The sequence below is a fragment of the Capra hircus genome, chromosome 16, assembly GCF_001704415.2.
Source record: "Capra hircus breed San Clemente chromosome 16, ASM170441v1, whole genome shotgun sequence".
In the NCBI taxonomy this organism is placed as follows: domain Eukaryota; kingdom Metazoa; phylum Chordata; class Mammalia; order Artiodactyla; family Bovidae; genus Capra; species Capra hircus.
Genome location: NC_030823.1, coordinates 22636671 through 22654766, shown reverse-complemented (window position 1 = coordinate 22654766; position 18096 = coordinate 22636671). Strand labels below are relative to the sequence as shown.

At 34.0% G+C, this 18096-nt stretch overlaps 1 protein-coding gene across 6 annotated transcripts in view; it reads right to left on the bottom strand.

Annotated features, from left to right (window-relative positions):
- MARK1 (microtubule affinity regulating kinase 1) overlaps positions 1 to 18096 on the bottom strand; it is a 141120-nt gene that overhangs the window by 30232 nt on the left and 92792 nt on the right. For 5 of the 6 annotated variants that reach the window (XM_018060170.1, XM_018060173.1, XM_018060174.1 and 2 more), the window contains exons 4-9: positions 17727 to 17775; positions 16553 to 16618; positions 12761 to 12831; positions 8152 to 8208; positions 365 to 601; positions 158 to 277 (exon numbers count right to left, since the gene is read on the bottom strand). In XM_018060170.1, the coding sequence (XP_017915659.1) occupies positions 158 to 277; positions 365 to 601; positions 8152 to 8208; positions 12761 to 12831; positions 16553 to 16618; positions 17727 to 17775 (600 nt within the window). Of the gene's footprint in view, positions 1 to 157; positions 278 to 364; positions 602 to 8151; positions 8209 to 12279; positions 12347 to 12760; positions 12832 to 16552; positions 16619 to 17726; positions 17776 to 18096 lie in introns of those variants that run through there. The other variant, XR_001919276.1, reaches the window with a different exon arrangement.

Below are 18096 nucleotides of genomic sequence, written 5' to 3'. Positions count from 1 at the left end.
TGCGCAACTTTTGGGCAGTGAAAGCATCATGTTACTTTCTCTAGCTTGAACAGAAGACAAATGAGATGATCTGGCAATTTTCCTAAAAGAACATGGGCCAATTCCTCGAATATTTTAATTGTCAAACTTTAAATATAGGGTGGAAAAAATTACTTACTTCTAAGCTGCCTCTCTTAATTGGATTCAGCACTAATAATTTCTTCAAAAGGTTTTCACAGTCTGTGGACATATAGAAGGGAATACGGTACTTCCCTCGTAAGACCCGCTCCCGCAGTTCCTTAGAAAGCAAGAGAAAGCATTTATTGCTGGCTGATGAGATCATGGTGATTGGGGATAGAACATTAATATCGAATTTAGCCAATACCTTTAAATTCTGGCCGTCAAAAGGCAAGGAGCCACTGACCAACGTGTAGAGAATGACGCCGAGGCTCCATACGTCCACTTCAGGCCCGTCATACTTCTTCCCTTGGAAAAGCTCAGGAGCGGCGTAAGGTGGGCTGCCACAAAATGTGTCCAACTTGTTCCCAACTGTAAATTCATTACTAAAACCAAAGTCAGCAATTTTAATATTCATATCAGCATCAAGGAGAAGGTTCTCAGCCTAAGAAGAAAATAATAAAAAGGACAATGTAAAGAGCCTACGTAAAATAAAATGTTCATTATAATTATTCAGATCTTAAACATGTATTGTTGTCTCTCTTTTTAAGATTATGTGAATTTTTTATTATTTAAAAACTTTTTCCAAGCTTCACTAAGGTATGACTGACAAATAAAAATTGAATATATTTAGGCTTTATAGCATTACTTTTTAAAAGGGTATACAAAGCAATAATTTAATAAACCTGTAGATTGTGAAATGATTACCATAATCTAGTTAATTAACACATCTATTACCTCACAGTTACTTTTTAAAAATTTGTTATTAATTCTTATTGGAGTTTAGTTGCTTTAGTTGTGTTAGCTTCTGCTGTACCGCAAAGTAAATCATTTACACACATACATACATCTGCTCTTTTCTGGATTTCCGTCCCATTTAAGTCACCACAGCACATTGAGTAGGCTTCTCTGTGCTATATAGTAGGTTCTCTTTAGTTATCTATTTTACACATAATAGTGTATATATGTCGGTCTCAATCTCCTAATTTCTTGTCTTTCATTTTAAAATATAACATCAAACTGAGAAGCCCAGTAGACTACTTCAACATCTAGTTGTTCAGAATTACATCTCTATGGGACTGAATTTTAACACTATCCCTTCATGGCAAATAGATGGTGTATAAAAATGGAACAGTGACAGACTGCAGACGGTGACTGCAGCCGTGAAAGTAAAAGACGCCTCGAAGAAAAGCTATGACAAACCTAGAGAGCGTATTAAAAAGCAGAGACATCACTTTGCCAACAAAGGTCCATATAATCAAAGTTACGGTTTTTACAGTAATCATGGACAGATGTGAGAGTTGGACCACAGGGAAGGCTGAGTGCTGAACAACTGATGCTTTCAAACTGTGGTGCTGGAGAAGACTCTTGACAGTCCCTTGGACTGTAAGAAGATCCAACCAGTCAATCCTAAAGGAAATCAACCCTGAATATTCACTGGAAGGACTGACGCCAAAGCTGAAATTCCAATACTTTGGCCACCTGACGCAAAGAATTGACTCATTGAAAAAGACCCTGATGCTGGGAAAGATTGAAGACAGGAGGAGACAGGGACGACAGAGGATGAGATGGTTGAATAGCACCTCTGACTCAATGGTCATGAGTTTGAGTAAGCTCCAGGAGTTGGTGATGGACAGGAAGCCTGGCGTGCTGCAGTCCATGGGGTCGCAGAGAGTCAGACACAACTGAACGACTAAGCAACAATGACAAAGACTGAATTTTAACACTATATAGGAAGGTTTCGTTTATATGCATATATGTAACTGAGCTGCCCAGGCAGTGCTAGTTGTAAAGAACCCACTTGCCAATATAGGAGATGTAAGAGACGAGACGCAGGTTCAATCCCTGGGTCGGAAAAATCCCCTGGAGGAGGGCATGGTAACCCACTCCAGTATCCTTGCTTGGAGAATCCCATGGACAGAGAAGCCTGGCAGGCTACAGTTCATAGGGATGCAAAGAGTTGGACATGCCTGAAGCAACTCAGTATGCACGCATGTGTGTAACTGTTTAAGAAAGTTTATTTAAAAACTATTTTCTCCCAGAGGTCATTTTAAGCCTAATTTTCTTCCTTACGGTAAGAAACATCCTGGAATTGTACCTTAATATGACCTATTCTAAAGAACATAAGTCAACAAAACACTAATACACTATGGGGTTAAACCAACCAATTTACCCAAATATGCTCTGTTTTAATAGAGTATCACTAGTTAAAGCAAGTCAGGGGTTCCATGACTAATGAATTCATTCCTTGTCCTCTCTTGCAAAATGCATCCTCAACAAAGTTCTATTCTTCCAGTAAAAGAAAACAATACAACATTAGCCTCCATTAGGTTTTATCTGTTTTAAGCCTCTTTAATTTTCTAAAACTACATTGTTTTACTGGAGGTTTATTATGGTAGAAAGAAGAGATTTCTCCCTATGTTTTGAAAAAATGGGTTTTCTAAAATATTCCTGAATCAGAAACATCTAACGAAAAACATTTAAAGGTACCTTTTATACATGCAAGTAATTCAATAAAGGATTTGGTTTTGTACATGTTTTGTTTCATTCTATGCTAAACTGACAGACTAACAAAGTTATCACTTGGTTTGTAGATGTGTTTTATCAGGTTACAAAAAGGAGTAAAATTTTACTAAAATAAATCCAGAGTTCTCTACACCACTTAAGGGTCCAATAGTCAGCAGACCTCAGCACTCAGCCCATCATATTTTTCTTCCTTCCCTTACCTCCTTCTTTTCTTAAGGAATACTAGTTTGGGATATTTGTTTTCATCCTGTTTTAGGAAATAAAGATACAGATAATACCCAAAATATGCAAAAAATGTGGTATATTTTAACAGCACACAGATTTGGAAGATTTATATTAGTTCATCACATTATGGACTATGTGACAAAACCAGGTTACTCTGATGTTCTGATTTAAGGGTCTGGTAATTGTAAATTTCTGTGGCATTCTGGGAGCAAGCTAGACTTAGCTCAGTCTCTCTAAAGATGTCTGGATAGACAGCAAAGTATCCAAGGCTGCCCAAGAAGGGGAAAGCTGGAGAGTTTTGAGGTTTCCTCCCAAGTGCATACAGGAAACTCTCTCCACAGGACTAGAGGAGAAACACAAGGTGATGAATGTTTTTTTTATTTTTTTTGCAGATATGTTCCATTTAAGAAATGAGACAACAAACTAGGAGTCAAACACACAGGCAGGGAAATAAATAGCTCTCTTCTTTTTCTTTCTTTGCAGCAGTGATTTCCCTTAAAATAGCTGAGGGAGGAAACTGAGAAAAAGAAATATTTGAAGCAGTAGAAACTTTAAAACCTCAGAAAAATGGAGCAAAATACAGTGTTAGACTTTAAACAACTATTTAGGACAGTATATTCAAATATAACACAAATTACTGCTAGTAACTGACATAGGCAATGAGAAAAGAAGTTAAAAAAAAAAAAGACTCCTAGATAAGGAACATGCAAATCAAATTTGGAAAAATAGAGAAAAAGGGGAAAAAAAAAACTTTTTTAGACAAGGAACTTTTTTACTTTTATTAAAAAAATCAATTTGGCCTCAACCATTTCTTTTTTAAAAATTATTTTTAATAAAAAAACATACTTAAAGAGAAATATCAATAACCTCAGATATGCAGATGACATCACCCTTATGGCAGAAAGTGAAGAAGAACTAAAGAGCCTCTTGAGGAAAGTAAAAAGGAGAGTGAAAAAGTTGGCTTAAAGCTCAACATTCAGAAAACTAAGATCATGGCATTTGGTCCCATCACTTCATGGGAAATAGATGGGGAAACAGTGGCTGACTTTATTTTTCTGGGCTCCAAAATCACTGCAGATGGTGACTGCAGCCATGAAATTAAAAGACGCTTACTCCTTGGAAGGAAAGATATGACCAACCTAGACAGCATATTCAAAAGCAGAGACATTACTTTGCCGACTAAGGTCTGTCTAGTCAAGGCTATGGTTTTTCCAGTGGTCATGTATGGATGTGAGAGTTGGACTATAAAGAAAGCTGAGTACCGAAGAATTGATGCTTTTGAGCTGTGGTGTTGGAGAAGACTCTTGAGAGTCCCTTGGACTGCAAGGAGATCCAACCAGTCCATCCTAAAGAAGATCAGCCCTGGGTGTTCATTGGAAGGACTGATGCTGAAGCTGAAACTCCAATACTTTGCCACCTGATGTGAAGAGCTGACTCACTGGAAAAGACCCTAATGCTGGGAAAGATTGAGGGCAGGAGGCAAAGGGGACAACAGAGATGAGATGGTTGGATGGCATCACCGATTCAAAGGACATGGGTTTGGGTGAACTCCAGGAGTTGGTGATGGACAGGGAAGCCTGACGTGCTACGGTGGGGTCGCAAAGAGTCGGAGACGACTGAGCAACTAAACTGAACTGAACATTATGATTTGATATACATACACATAGTGAAATGATTATTACTAAAGTTAATTAACATATTTCCTCACAGTTACCTTTTTTTTGGGTATTAATGATGGGAACACCTGAAATCTACTCTCTAAGCAAACGTCCAGTACTTAATACAGTATTATTAACTTTTGGGGGGTGGGGCCATACTGCACGGCATGTGAGATCTTAGTTCCCTGACTAGGGATCCAACCTGTGCCCCTTGCATTGGAACCTTGGAGTTTTAACCACTGGACCACCAGGGAAGTTACCAATAATCAACTTTTCGGGTTATATATCAAAAGCTCAGGCAACCACAGCAAACATAAACAAGTGAGACTATATCAAACTAAAAAGCTTCTGCACAGCAAAGGAAACCGTCAACAAAATGAAAAGAAAACATACAGAATGGGAGAAAATATTTGCAAACCACACATCTGAAAGGGGTTAATATTTAAAATATGTAAGAAACTCACGTGACTCAATAACCAAAAAACCAAACAACCAGATTAAAAAATTGGCAAAACATCTACATAGACATTTTACAAAAGAAGACATGCAGTCAACAGGTATATGAAAAGTTGCTCAACATCACTACTCATCAGAGAAATGCAAAGCAAAACCACAATGAGGTATTATCTCACAACTTGATAGCTATATGAAAAAAATAAAAGATAAGTGTCATCAATAGTGTGAGGAACTAGAACACTGTGTTCTGTTGGGAGGGCTGTAAATCAGTATAGCCATTCTACAAAACAGTACAGAGGTTCTTCAAAAGCTGAAACTAGAACTACCACGTGATCCAGCCATCTGTCTTCTCAGTCTACCTAAAGAAAATGAAATCAGTTCCTCCAAGAGGTATCTGCCCTCCCATGTTCATTGCCACCATCATTTCTTGACTATCACACATAACTTAGTCTAAAGTATGCTGCTGCTGCTGCTAAGTTGCTTCAGTCGTGTCCGACTCTGTGCAACCCCAATGGGGTGCCACTGCCTTCTCCGAAAGTATGCTAGTTTATACTAATCACATGCATTTGATATTCATAATAGTAGTAGTGTTATTCGCTCAGTCGTGTCTGACTCTTTTGAGACCGCATGCACTGTAGTCTGCCAAGGTCCTCTGCCCATGGGATTCTGGACAAGAATACTGGAACAGGTAGCCACTGCCTTCTCCAGAAGATCTTCCCAAATCAGGGATCAAACCTGGGCCCTCCTGCATTGCAGGCATATTCTTTACCAACTGAGCCACCAGGGATTCATAAAAACATTTAAAATTTTCCTACCATTTCTCTGAATTTCAGTGTAAGGATGAGCACTGGCTCTTACATCAGACAAACCTGGATTTGTACCCTGACCTTGCTTCTGATGGAATGGGGCCTCCGGCATTTTTAATTAGGGACAAAGTTACACATTTATGTATTTAGAGAAGCTAATTAACAGAATCAAATCCTCTTAACCTTTAATGCTAGATAACCTCTCATCCACATTTTCTTCATTTGCTCAGTGAAAATACTGCCCTTTAAGAAAATATTCCTATGATTTATGTCAGAGTGTTTTGCCTCAGTTCTCTTCTAGGAGTTTTATGGTGTCATGCCCTGTATTTGGATCTTTAAACCATTTGGAGTTTGTTTTTGTATATGGTGTGAGAGAGTGGTCTAATTTCACTGACTTAAATGTAGCTGTCAAGCTTTCCCAACACCACTTGATGAAGAGACTGTCTTTTCTCTACTGTATACTCTTGCCTCCTTTGTCTTGGCCATAGATTAATTGATTGTAGGTGTGCGGGTTTATTTCTGGGCTCTTGATTCTGTTCCACTGATCTATCTGTCTCCTTTTATGCCAATACTAAGCTGTTTGGATTACTGTAACTTTGTGGTATCATCTGAAGTCTGGGAGGGCTGTGCCTCCAGCTTTGTTCTTTATTCTCAAGATTGCTTTGGCAATTCTAGGTCTACTGTGGTACCATATAAATCTGAGGATTATTTGTTCCAGTTCTGTGAAAACTGTCATGGAAGTTTTCATAGGAATTACATTTGTAGATTGCTTTGAGGAGTGCAGCATTTTACCAATATTAATTCTTCCAATCCAAGAGTATGGGGTATCTTTTCATTTCTTTGGATCATCTTCAATTTCTTTTATCAATATTTTACAGTTTTCAGTGTTATAGGTGCATATAGGTCTTTCACCTCCTTAGTTAAGTTTATTCCCCCAGACAAAAGATATAAAAGCAAAAATAAATAAAATAAAGGGGACCTAATCAAACTTCAAAGCTTTTGCACAGCAAAGGAAACCATGAACAAAACAAGAAAAGAATAAAGGAATGGGATAAACTATTTGCAAATTTTTAAACTTTTTATTAACAAGGGGTTAATATTCAAAATATATCAACAGCTCATACAACTCAATAATACAAAAAACCAACTGGTCAATCAAAAAATGGGCAGACAACCTAAACAGTCACTTCGCCAAAGAAGACATACACGACGGCCAACAGGCACATGAAAAGATGCTCAACACTGCTAATTATTAGAAAAATGTATATAAATGTGTATCAAAAGCACAATGAGGTTATCACTTCACCATGGGCAGAAGGGCTATCATCAAAAAGACTACAATTAATAAATGCTTAAAAGGGTGTGAAGAAAAGAGAACCTGCCTACACTGTTGGTGGGAATGTAAATTGGTGCATCGGCTATGGAGAAGAGTAAGGAGGTTCCTTACAAAACTTAAAAATAGAGCTACCACATTACTCAGCAATCCCACTCTTGGGCATATATTCAGAAAACACAAAAACTCAATTTGAAAAGATACACACACACCAAGATACAGAAACAACCCATGTGTCCATCAACAGATAACTGGCTTAAGAAGATGCAGGGTTGGGTGTGTGTGTGTGTGTGTGTGTGTGTGTGTGTGTGTGTGTGTGTGTGTGTGTGTGTGTGTGTGTGTGTGTGTGTGTGTGTGTGTGTGTGTGTGTGTGTGTGTACATGCACAATGGAATATTACTTCACCATAAAAAGGATCAAAATAATGCCATATGCAGCAATATGGATGGACTAGAGAATATCATACTAAGTGAAGTAAGTCAGACAAAGAAACACAAATATTATATAATATCATTTATATGTGGAATCTAAAAATAATACAAATCAATCTATATACAAAATAGAAACAGACTCATTGACACAGAAAACAAACTTATGGTTACCATAGGGAAAAGGAAGAGGGGAGGGATAAATTAGGAGTATGGGATTATCAGATACAAAATACCATACATAAAATAGACCCCTGTATAGCACAGGGAACTACATTCAGTATCTTGTAATAACCTATAACAGAAAAGAACCTGAAAAAAATATATGTATAATATATAACTGAATGACTGTATACACTGAAACTAACATAATACTGTAAACCAACTATACTTCAATTTAAAAAAAAGAAAATACTGCCTTTTATAAAAAGCTGCTGTAAAAATTAAATAAAAGTGAATTTTCTTCTATAATGTCTGGCACAATCATGCAATCAAAAAATAGCTCTAACAGTATCAAATATCTGTTAATAATAAGAAATTTTTGTTATAAAACCAGTTGCTTACCTTAAGATCACGGTGAACAATGCACTTTTGATGACAATACTGTACAGCAGATACAATCTGAAATAAATATTTGGATAAAAGATTCAAAATTATTATAGTAAAAGCACACATTTTTCCAAATTATTATTCCAGTTAAAGAAGTTACTAGCTTGGATTTCAAAGTTACATTTAGTAATTTCACTGTTCCTTTAGTTCAGAAAACCATACATGCTAAAGTGATGAAATTTTCACTTTTAAATTCAGACAATGTGGAAAAGTAGTGTTCTCTTGCTTAAATATACTAAATATTTATCAGAGTGCATGAAGATTTTTCGTATAGGTTGTTATATTTCTCTGTTTACACAATCAAATGTATACTTCACAGTTTTGGGTCAAATGGTTTACTCCACTGTTGGAATAAGAATTTTGGCACACATGAATCAGCATTTCAAGATAATTCGCTCAAGTTCAAAATGCAAAACTCTATTTTAGGAATTACATTAAATGTGCTCAAGGCATGTTTCTCAGGGAGGTCAACTGACTTAAGAATTTATTAACAGGGCATTTAGCAATACTGTATTTTTGTCTGTTCATATATTACAAAGCAAGGGAAAATTTTTGAGCCTTAAAAGGAAACCTAATTTTCAAAAGAAAAAGGATAAAACCGAAATATAATTTTAAACCTGTCACTAATTCAGCTGGGCAAAGTATTCTACCCTTGTAACCAGATTCTGCATGCAGTCTTAATTTCTATTACCTAGGGCTCTTTGGGGATAAGTGCTAAACAGGAAAGAACCCAATGGCTTACGGGACAAAGATACAAGTGAGAAATAGGTTATAAGCAATTCTATGATAGTTATACACTTTTATTACATAAAATACAGAAATGGAAACTATCTGATAGCAATCAGGTAAGAGCTACTTTGTACATACATGCATGGCCATTTTAGCACAGCAGAACATTCAGGTCTGTGGAGTCAGTTAAATGTAAACACAGTCTGAATGTTGAGTATTGCTTAGGCATTTACAAGTGGGGACAGAAATGAGATTTTTAAAAGTCTAAAGGTGATGTGAAGTATGACCACGCTAATAGGATATTGGTTAGGGAAAAGAAAAACAAAACTTTGAAGTAGTACAAGTGAAGCTGCTATTTCAGTATTATAAAATTATTCTAATGTATATTAAAATGGTTCAAAGACAGAGAAGACATGAATTCAAAATAAAATCAACATACAATGAGTAAGATGTAATTCTACTAAAGTCAGTTTGATCCAACAGTTTATTGAGTACCTGCTATGTGCAAGAAAATGTGCTAGTTGCAAGGGGAACACAGAAATGAACAATAAATATGCACCCTGTCCTTAAGGAGTTTACAGTCTGATTAGGAGGAAAAAATATGTGTATAAGTAACTATATATATAACAAGGCAGAATCATAGAAGCAGATGTACAAAGAAGCAAAGGAATCATAAAAATAAAGAATAATTTCCAGTTGGTAGGTGATATTAACATTTGACCTAAGCCAACATGAAGGACAGAAATATTTTAAAATGTGGAGGCTTGGGGATGGGGATGTAGAGGGTAAGGGGGTGAAATGCCTACTGTGGAGGCAACACAATGTATCTGAAAAGTAAGTTGGAAAATGGTAATACTGGGAGTTAAACCTGGACAGACAAGTTGGTAAAAGTCTCTGAATTCCAAACTAAGCAGGTGCTACAGAACCATGAAATGTTTTTGAGCAGAACTGTGAATGATTATAATCAATTTTATGTGTGAGTCCCCCAAATACAGCAGAACCCTACAAGTAATATGTAGCATTCATCTTCTTAAGCAATATGCTTCAAATTGTAATATCTAATTTTCACCAAAATATGTTCATTAGTTAAGAGATATACATTTATATGTAAATATTAATTCAACTTACTGAATATATTATATAGGCCATAGGATATTCATACTATAAGGCTATTTTTGTATCACAGATGACAGAACTTTGCTGATAACATTATGTTTTTCAAGTCACCTTCTCTTGATACAATAAAGAAGGCATACTATAGATGATTTGGTTACCAAACATGAACTTCACCTTAGACAGGATAGTTTCTATGAAAGCAGTTCTATAGGCACTTCTGGAATAAAAATCTCCTGCGTCTTAAAGACTTAAGAAGGGAAAGACAATTTATAATACCACCACACTGATCTAGTAGGATACAATTTCTACAATGAAAGCAGCTCTGGCTTCTGACTCACTCATTGTAAGAATCCGCATCCACAAATCCAAGTTTTACTGCATTAATCTATGGCCAGACCCTCCCATCTCAAACCTTCTGTATCTCCACAAATGTAATGTATGAACTTCTTTATGATCCTTTTGTTACGGATCTCAAAAACATAATTGACAATAAGTCCTGCACTGACCCTAAGACAAGATATGTCAATGTTTTGCCATGAGGTGCAATTGCGGGGTTTGCTTTGCAATTATTTATAAGTGGGTCAGGAATTCCCAAGCTTCAAGTCATAGCCTTGATATTGGGAGGGCTGAATCAACATTATGATTTTCTTGTAGGCCTTCAAATCTTAAGGGAATGCAGAGGAGCAATAGCTGCTAAACTGGTCCTAAACTGTCGTAGTGTCTTTGCTATAATTCATGGTAGAGTCAAGGACATACATGTACAGGTGTGTATATATCCTTACTAATACAGTATATTCCCCTTCACTGTTAAACTCTTAAAAGTAACTGCATGAAATATAGAGCAAATAAAATAAATATACATTAACTAGAGTTTTAATTAAACCTATAAAGAAAAATAAACAGCAAAAATAAATATAAAAACAAAAACAAGTTTTTGACAAATAACTACAAAATGGTATATGTGTTTTCATTGTTTTTTAAAATGTGAGTTGGTTACCTATTTAATTTGGGGGGAACACATATAGATAGTAAAATACATTTACTATTTATAATAGAGAATTATTTTTTAAACTCCCATTGTTTTACATTTTAAATAGAATTCATTTCATATTCAACCTCTGATCTCATTTCAAAGGAATCCAGATTTCATTAAAAAAAAAAAGAGCCACTTAATAATTACTTGGATCTTTATGAAAATATCTGTGTCCTAGCCTCCTATCCTGCTCACACCTGTCAGTAAAGATGAGTAAGCTCTTTGAAACAGCAGGCATTTTCACCTTCTCTAATTCCATATAGTACCCAGTACAATTTTCGACCACAGTATGTTTTAAATAATAAATAAATAAAACCAACCAACTAAAAAGAAGAGTGAGCAGTGACAGTCCTTCAAATACCGATTTAGATTTCAATGGAAATATCTAATGTCAATAGGAATTTTCTTCCTAGTTGGCTACTAAGGCTAGAGTGACTGAGATGGAGAGAACGACAACATTTGAAGTGATGATTGTAGTTCTTTACTTAAGTAAACTTGGACTTGAAACCCAGCACAGAAAAGAACTTAATAGTATGTGGCTGATCGCAATGTTGCTTCCTCATTACCAGTTGTCTTTAGATCCAGCTATTTTAAGTCAAATGCTTCTAAGATCCATTTCAAATATAATGAATGGCTGTATATATCTTTGGTCTAAAGCATTTTATATACTGTGTTCCAAAAAATAATGACTCTGTGAGATATTAATAAATAGATGTTTCCCAAAATAAACTCACTCCATGATTAATTCGGAGAGTGCTATGTCAATAAAATAGTCAAAAAGGTATTTTCCTCCCATCTTCTTTAGGACTTCTATAATTGTTTATATGTTAACATATATGTAGAAATCTCACAGTGGAACATTTCATATTAGTATGACCCAATCTTACTGATTACAGGATCACTTTAATTGCAGAATCATGCTTAGAGGAGAGATACTGAACTATTTTTAAGTGAGTATTTTAAATTCACTAAGGCAAAGTTTGGCATATAGTAAGTTATCTGTTGAAACTTCAGTAAATTTTATGAACAATTTACAATTTATTAATCTGGCAGTGCTACAGTAATTTTTAAAGTATGCTAATTTTAATTACTTCATTCCTAAAAATTAGAAACAAAAGCTTACATGAACTTAAATTGCTTTTTCTTATTTTATCATTTAGGTAACAAATCATAATCAAGTCGACCTGGAAATACCAATATCTTACCATATTCTTCATACTGGCAAGGTTCCTTCCCTACTCGACTAAATAAAATTGATCATAGTCTTTAAACCTACAAAAATAGGAGTTCCAAAAGCAAGATATCTTTAATTACTTAAAAAAATACAAAAACCTTTTTAAACAGTACACAGTTATGTTGTACATATAAAGGTAATAATACTCAATAATAATTCCTGGATAAATGTTTAAGTATTTATTTTCTATCTCACTCTAGGTCTCTACTTCCAAGACTATCAAAGAGTTATTAATAAGAATCTCAACTATAAACATTTTACTATTTATGGTGATCTAAAAATAACCAAATATAACTATTTTACAAATTTCTTTTTCAGGTTTCCATCTTTAAAAAGAAAGCATCAATTTTTCTTTTTAAAGTACCATGTACTCTGAATTCTGGTTTGTGATACTGTCCATTGTACATCACTAAAAATATCAGCAAAACAAAGTTGAAAACTACTTTCCATACCTGCCTAAATTTTGCACGGGCCTCTTTTTCTTTCATTCTTCCATGGGCAACTAAGTAATCAAATACTTCACCTGAATCAGAAAGGTAAAGCAGGCAGTAAAATATACACAGATTTTCAGTTAACAATATATGCAATGTCAAGTTTTTGCCTTGTCAAGTTTTTTAAAGAAGATTTTGGCCCACACTTTTCAGATAGTTCTACATAAATTAAAACTATTACATGATAGAAAAAAAGGGAAAAAGACATATAAAACCAAATATTGGTAGCAGCTTATGAATCAGCAAAACTCCTTTAATAAAAAAAATCATGAAAACATTAAGAAAACTTTCTTTCTTCAATCCAGTACTATGTGAAAATACAGTCAACTCTTTATTATCCATTCAGATAAAGGGAAGCCACAGCACAGGCAACCAAAAATTACATTTGGTTCTGTATTTGGGGCTTACGTTTCAAATAAAACACCAAAAGCCATATTAGGTTGGCTCACTCTCTTAAAGTCTACTGATTGTTTAATCTTGGTCAAATTCCACCTCTCTATCTCCATCCACACTGATTTCATTCTTATCCTTCGTATTTTGATCATGTTCATTCTCATGATACTCATTTCACCTGCACTGGTACTTAACTCCTTACTATACAGAATGAAACCATCGTTGTGTGCATCTCCTATTACCCTAGAGGAGCTGCAACCTTCTTGAATGCTGTCATCACACCCATACTTTACCTGCATGCCCATCCCATGATAGGACACAAAGTGGAGAGACAATACAAATTTGTTGAAATAATTTAAAGATATTAGAAACTGTAAAAATTTTCTAACAGATCCTTTACAGGTAAGTTTTTCATTTTTGTCTAATTAATAATAAACCTAATGTTCAGTTATATTATGAAAGATAAAATACCTCAGCGTAAGGGATAAAATTTTTATATCCTTATAATTTGTACCATATAGACATACATGTATATTAAAAATTCACCAAGTGGCTTAAAGAGTTCTTATAAAGTACAGCAAAGTGGTTAAAAACTCAGGTTTTAGAATCAGACTAATTTTGGTATGAATCCTGATTTAGCCCTAAGTTGCTACGGGGAGATATTAGGAAGATTTCTTAACTATGTTAAGACTCCTTTTCTCCCTATTGCCTATCTCACATGGCCGTTGTGAGGATTAATGAAATAATGCACGTGCTTAGCACAGTGACTGGCATATAGTAAGCACTCAATAAATTATATATTTGTATCTAGGTATACAGATATATTACATATACATATATGCAATATCAATCCTAGGACGTAAGTAAAATGTTAAAAATTAAAATGCAATGATGTATGTATGTCAGATGAAACTAATACATCTACAATGTTAGCAGATTATATAAAGCATACTTAAATGATTAAATGGGATGATAAAAACAGAGAAATGAATAGATGCTCTAGTTGACCCATCATAGCAGTTAACTCTAGATACGTGAATTTAGGCTGGGAAAGATATATACAGCAGGGGTTCAAAAATCTGGACTGCCCTCAAGTTCTGCCTGGAATGTTCATACCCCAGATGTTTACATGACCCAGTCTTTTACTGATTATATATTACTTGTTTATGATACGCTTCCCCAACTAGAATGTCATCTTTTTGATGGCAATGACGTTGTATCTGTTCATCCACGTGTTGCTTGCACCTTGAATATCACCTAGTACATAGTAAACATTTAATAAATAATGTCTGCATGAACAATAGAAGAAATATACACACCATTGTGGATTAGCCCTGATGCCTACTTTTAATAAGTTCCTTTGAACAAAACATGGTTCATATAGGAGTTCCCTGCCCTTCTAATCACTGAAGATCTTTTGCCCTATGAATGAACCAGAGTCAAGAGATGTACTCCTCAAAGAGGCCATTTTTCATGCTAAGTTTCTTGTGTGCATGTCAGATTCAATCCTAAAATATCTATAAATTTTAGAGGAAACACATTGTTTCATTTTCCAGAGTCATCTTCTCATTCATAGGTTTAAAAGGCCACAGGTCGATTCTAGATTTACTGCTACAGAACTGCGATGGTTTTGTTACAGGACCACTGACTGGCAAGACTCGAAGGAAACCCATCACCAGGAATTAGAATTAAGTAAGAGACCACCTGGTTTGGGATGAGCTGAAGTATACACCCCTCTACCCTACACTCCACTCCACTGCCCCCCAGTGCTACTGAAGGAGAGCAGTGAGGACCCCAGGTGCTGTCTATTACTCCAGCCATTGCTCCCCTTCATCAGCACCAACAGAGTTGACTGTACTTACCATTAATTGTTAAAGCAGTACACACATTCGTATTAACCCAGCCTTGTGGTGGACCTTCATAAAAATCGAACAATGCCCATCGATCCTCAGCTGTCTATAAGTTCTCACATCAAAGCCATGTCTAGCCTTTTTCTTGAGACTAGATCACTAAAAAAGGTTTAACTGAACTATAAACACACAGGGTTCCCATACTGATGAACTGTTAATTGACATCTAACTAAAGAAGTGTTAAGTGAACAAACAATTCATTATGTGGTATTTGAAGGTTCATTAATTTTATTACAGACTAACACTTTATGCAAGTTTGCATGATGATTAATATTTTTTAAAATCCTATGATGATAAAAAACATTAATGATCTAGGTTTTTGGTTTATGTAAAAAACTTACATGAAGTATTTTTACGGTTTTTAAAAAGTGATGCAAAAACCAAAATCTATTAAAAAACTAAAAAAGTAATTAAAATATTTAGTATTTGTAGTAAATTTTAAAAAATCTAAGAGAGTATAAAAATACATAGTCTAAATGCTGTAGATTAAAATAAATTGTCTTTATTCAAGTTACAGAAAATCAGAACATCATAAAAATCTACACCCTTTTTTAGCTAAAAGGACTCAAAACTAGACTCACCACTAAGTTTTCCTACTGATTAGCAAAAAAAGGTTAATTAGACAAGTTGGTTTAAATCATTTCCAATGCCTTCCTTCTTTAACTGCTTAAATTCTAGGAGTCCTTTGAACCTTCAAGATCCTCTTTTTACTTATTAAATTATTTAACTCCATAAATTTTAAACCTGTGTCTGAGAAAGTTAGGGCTTATGCCTAAAAGAACAGTGATTCTACAGCAATGTATTTCTCATTTGAGGAAAGTGTAGGAAATGAAAATGATTTTCTAATAATCAGTGTTTATTTTGATGCTAGACAGTCAAAATAAACATTGTATTCTACTAGAAGTATATCTTACCATTCCCCTGTCAACTCAGTATTCTAATTTATAAAATATATAGATCAATACTTGTTTAAAATGAAACATTTTATAGATTATCTTGAAGATGTATGTATATTGAGAATCCGTGATATGTGATCAGTGAAACAAAAATGTGACCTAGAATAGGTTTTTACTATAAACATTACTAAAAACATTCTGGGTTTGAGATTTCCTATTTATAGCCAAGAGAAAATAGTATTAGAAAATAATAATAATAATATTATATTAAGATGAATGTTTCATAGATTACATTCATAGATAACAATGCAAATTTAATTTTGAAAAATACCTCTAAGTAATTTTTAAATAAGCCAAAGTTCGATTTTTAAATGTAGGATCAATAGGTCTTGAAATCAAACAACGAATTTTCATAAAGACACCACTGAAAGGCATTTTAATAAAACTACAGATTCATTAACAACAATAAAGACATATATATTATAATGAACTTTCAGGTATTAATAATTCTACATGTCTCATCAAAGGTAACTTTTCATTCCCCTCATCCTTACCCCCACTTGCGTATTCCATGACTAAATAGAGAGTCTTCTCTGTTTCAATAACTTCAAACAATTTTACTGAAAAAGAAATTAGAGATATAACTCTGTAATTGTGAGCATACTAGATATGCTTTAAGAAAATTTAAGGTAACACTAAACCAAAGGAAAAGTTGAGCATTTACTAAAAATTACTACTTACAATTTAAAGTTTTTAACTTTTCCCAAGGATTATTACTACCATGGTAGATCTATCACAAAATGATTTGGAACCAACTGCTGGGTCAAAAGAGATTTAAGTTTCTAGGATTAAAAACCTTATCCCCTTTCAAACTAGAATAAGGTAATAAAAAGGAAAATCTTAAAATAAAAAAAATTATTAGAATAATAAAATTTAGTGAATGCTTAAAAAGATAACTATTATCATAATGATTCAATCGAGAATGTTAAATAATCTTTGGTACAGAAATAAAAATTTTATAATTATGTGATATTTTAAGTTTCTGATTAGAATCTACTAAATTATCACACTTATGTAGTTGAAATTATATACCATAGGGAATCGCATTTGTATCTCTAATAAACATAAGATTTTTTTAGTGTGCAAGAAACACACTTCAAGAATAAGCAGATTAAAAGAAGAATTGCTTTTTACTTCTTAAAATCCAATGACTTTGAGTAATATGTGTAAATTAATTTACAAATAAATTTATCTGTAAATATGGGGGGGAAATAGAACTTATGGAAATAAGTTCACTAAAATTGAAATAAAATCTTTATTTTCTTTAAAATTCAAACTAGTTATTTTGCCTATGGACTATGAACAAACCCAAGTCCATATTGCCAAAATATCTGGAATTATTTCTTATCCATATTTAAATGGCATGCAACCTTTAGAGAGATTTAGTAAGGAGATACAAGAAACACCTGTATACAGCAACTCTAAGTCATATGTATTATTTTAGTGAAGAGTAGAAGAGAGCAAGGTAGTAGAAAAATACAATTTGTAGCCTTCAGTTAACTTCTTTATAATATTTATATCCAAAGTAACACTTTCTGAGATTATCACTTAGGTTATCACTTTTCTTCTTTTTATAGAGAACATCCTTAAAACTGTATCATTTCAAATAGCCTCAACAGTATTTAAGGAAAATATTTTATCATTAATTGTGAAATATAAATTTCATACCTATGTTAGGGTGATTCAATATCTTCATTATTCGTACTTCTCGAAACAACTGTGAACGGAAACAGGAAACATTTCTGCTAAAAAAGAACACTCAACAGAGAACCAATCAAAACATCTATTTGAAGAAATTTATCTTCTTGTAAGACACTATAGGATTTAATAGTGGTTAAAGAAGAGATTTATTTCACAATTCCAATTCTACTAAGACTTGGTTTCCAGGACAATGTTAACTAATTAAACTCAAATGGTTCTGTGTGTGTGTGTGAATATACCATATACAATAAGAAAACATTCAAATACTCATTACTAGGAATAAAAGAAAAATACTACGGAAACGAAACTAAACATACATTCTTATGACTTTTATCCA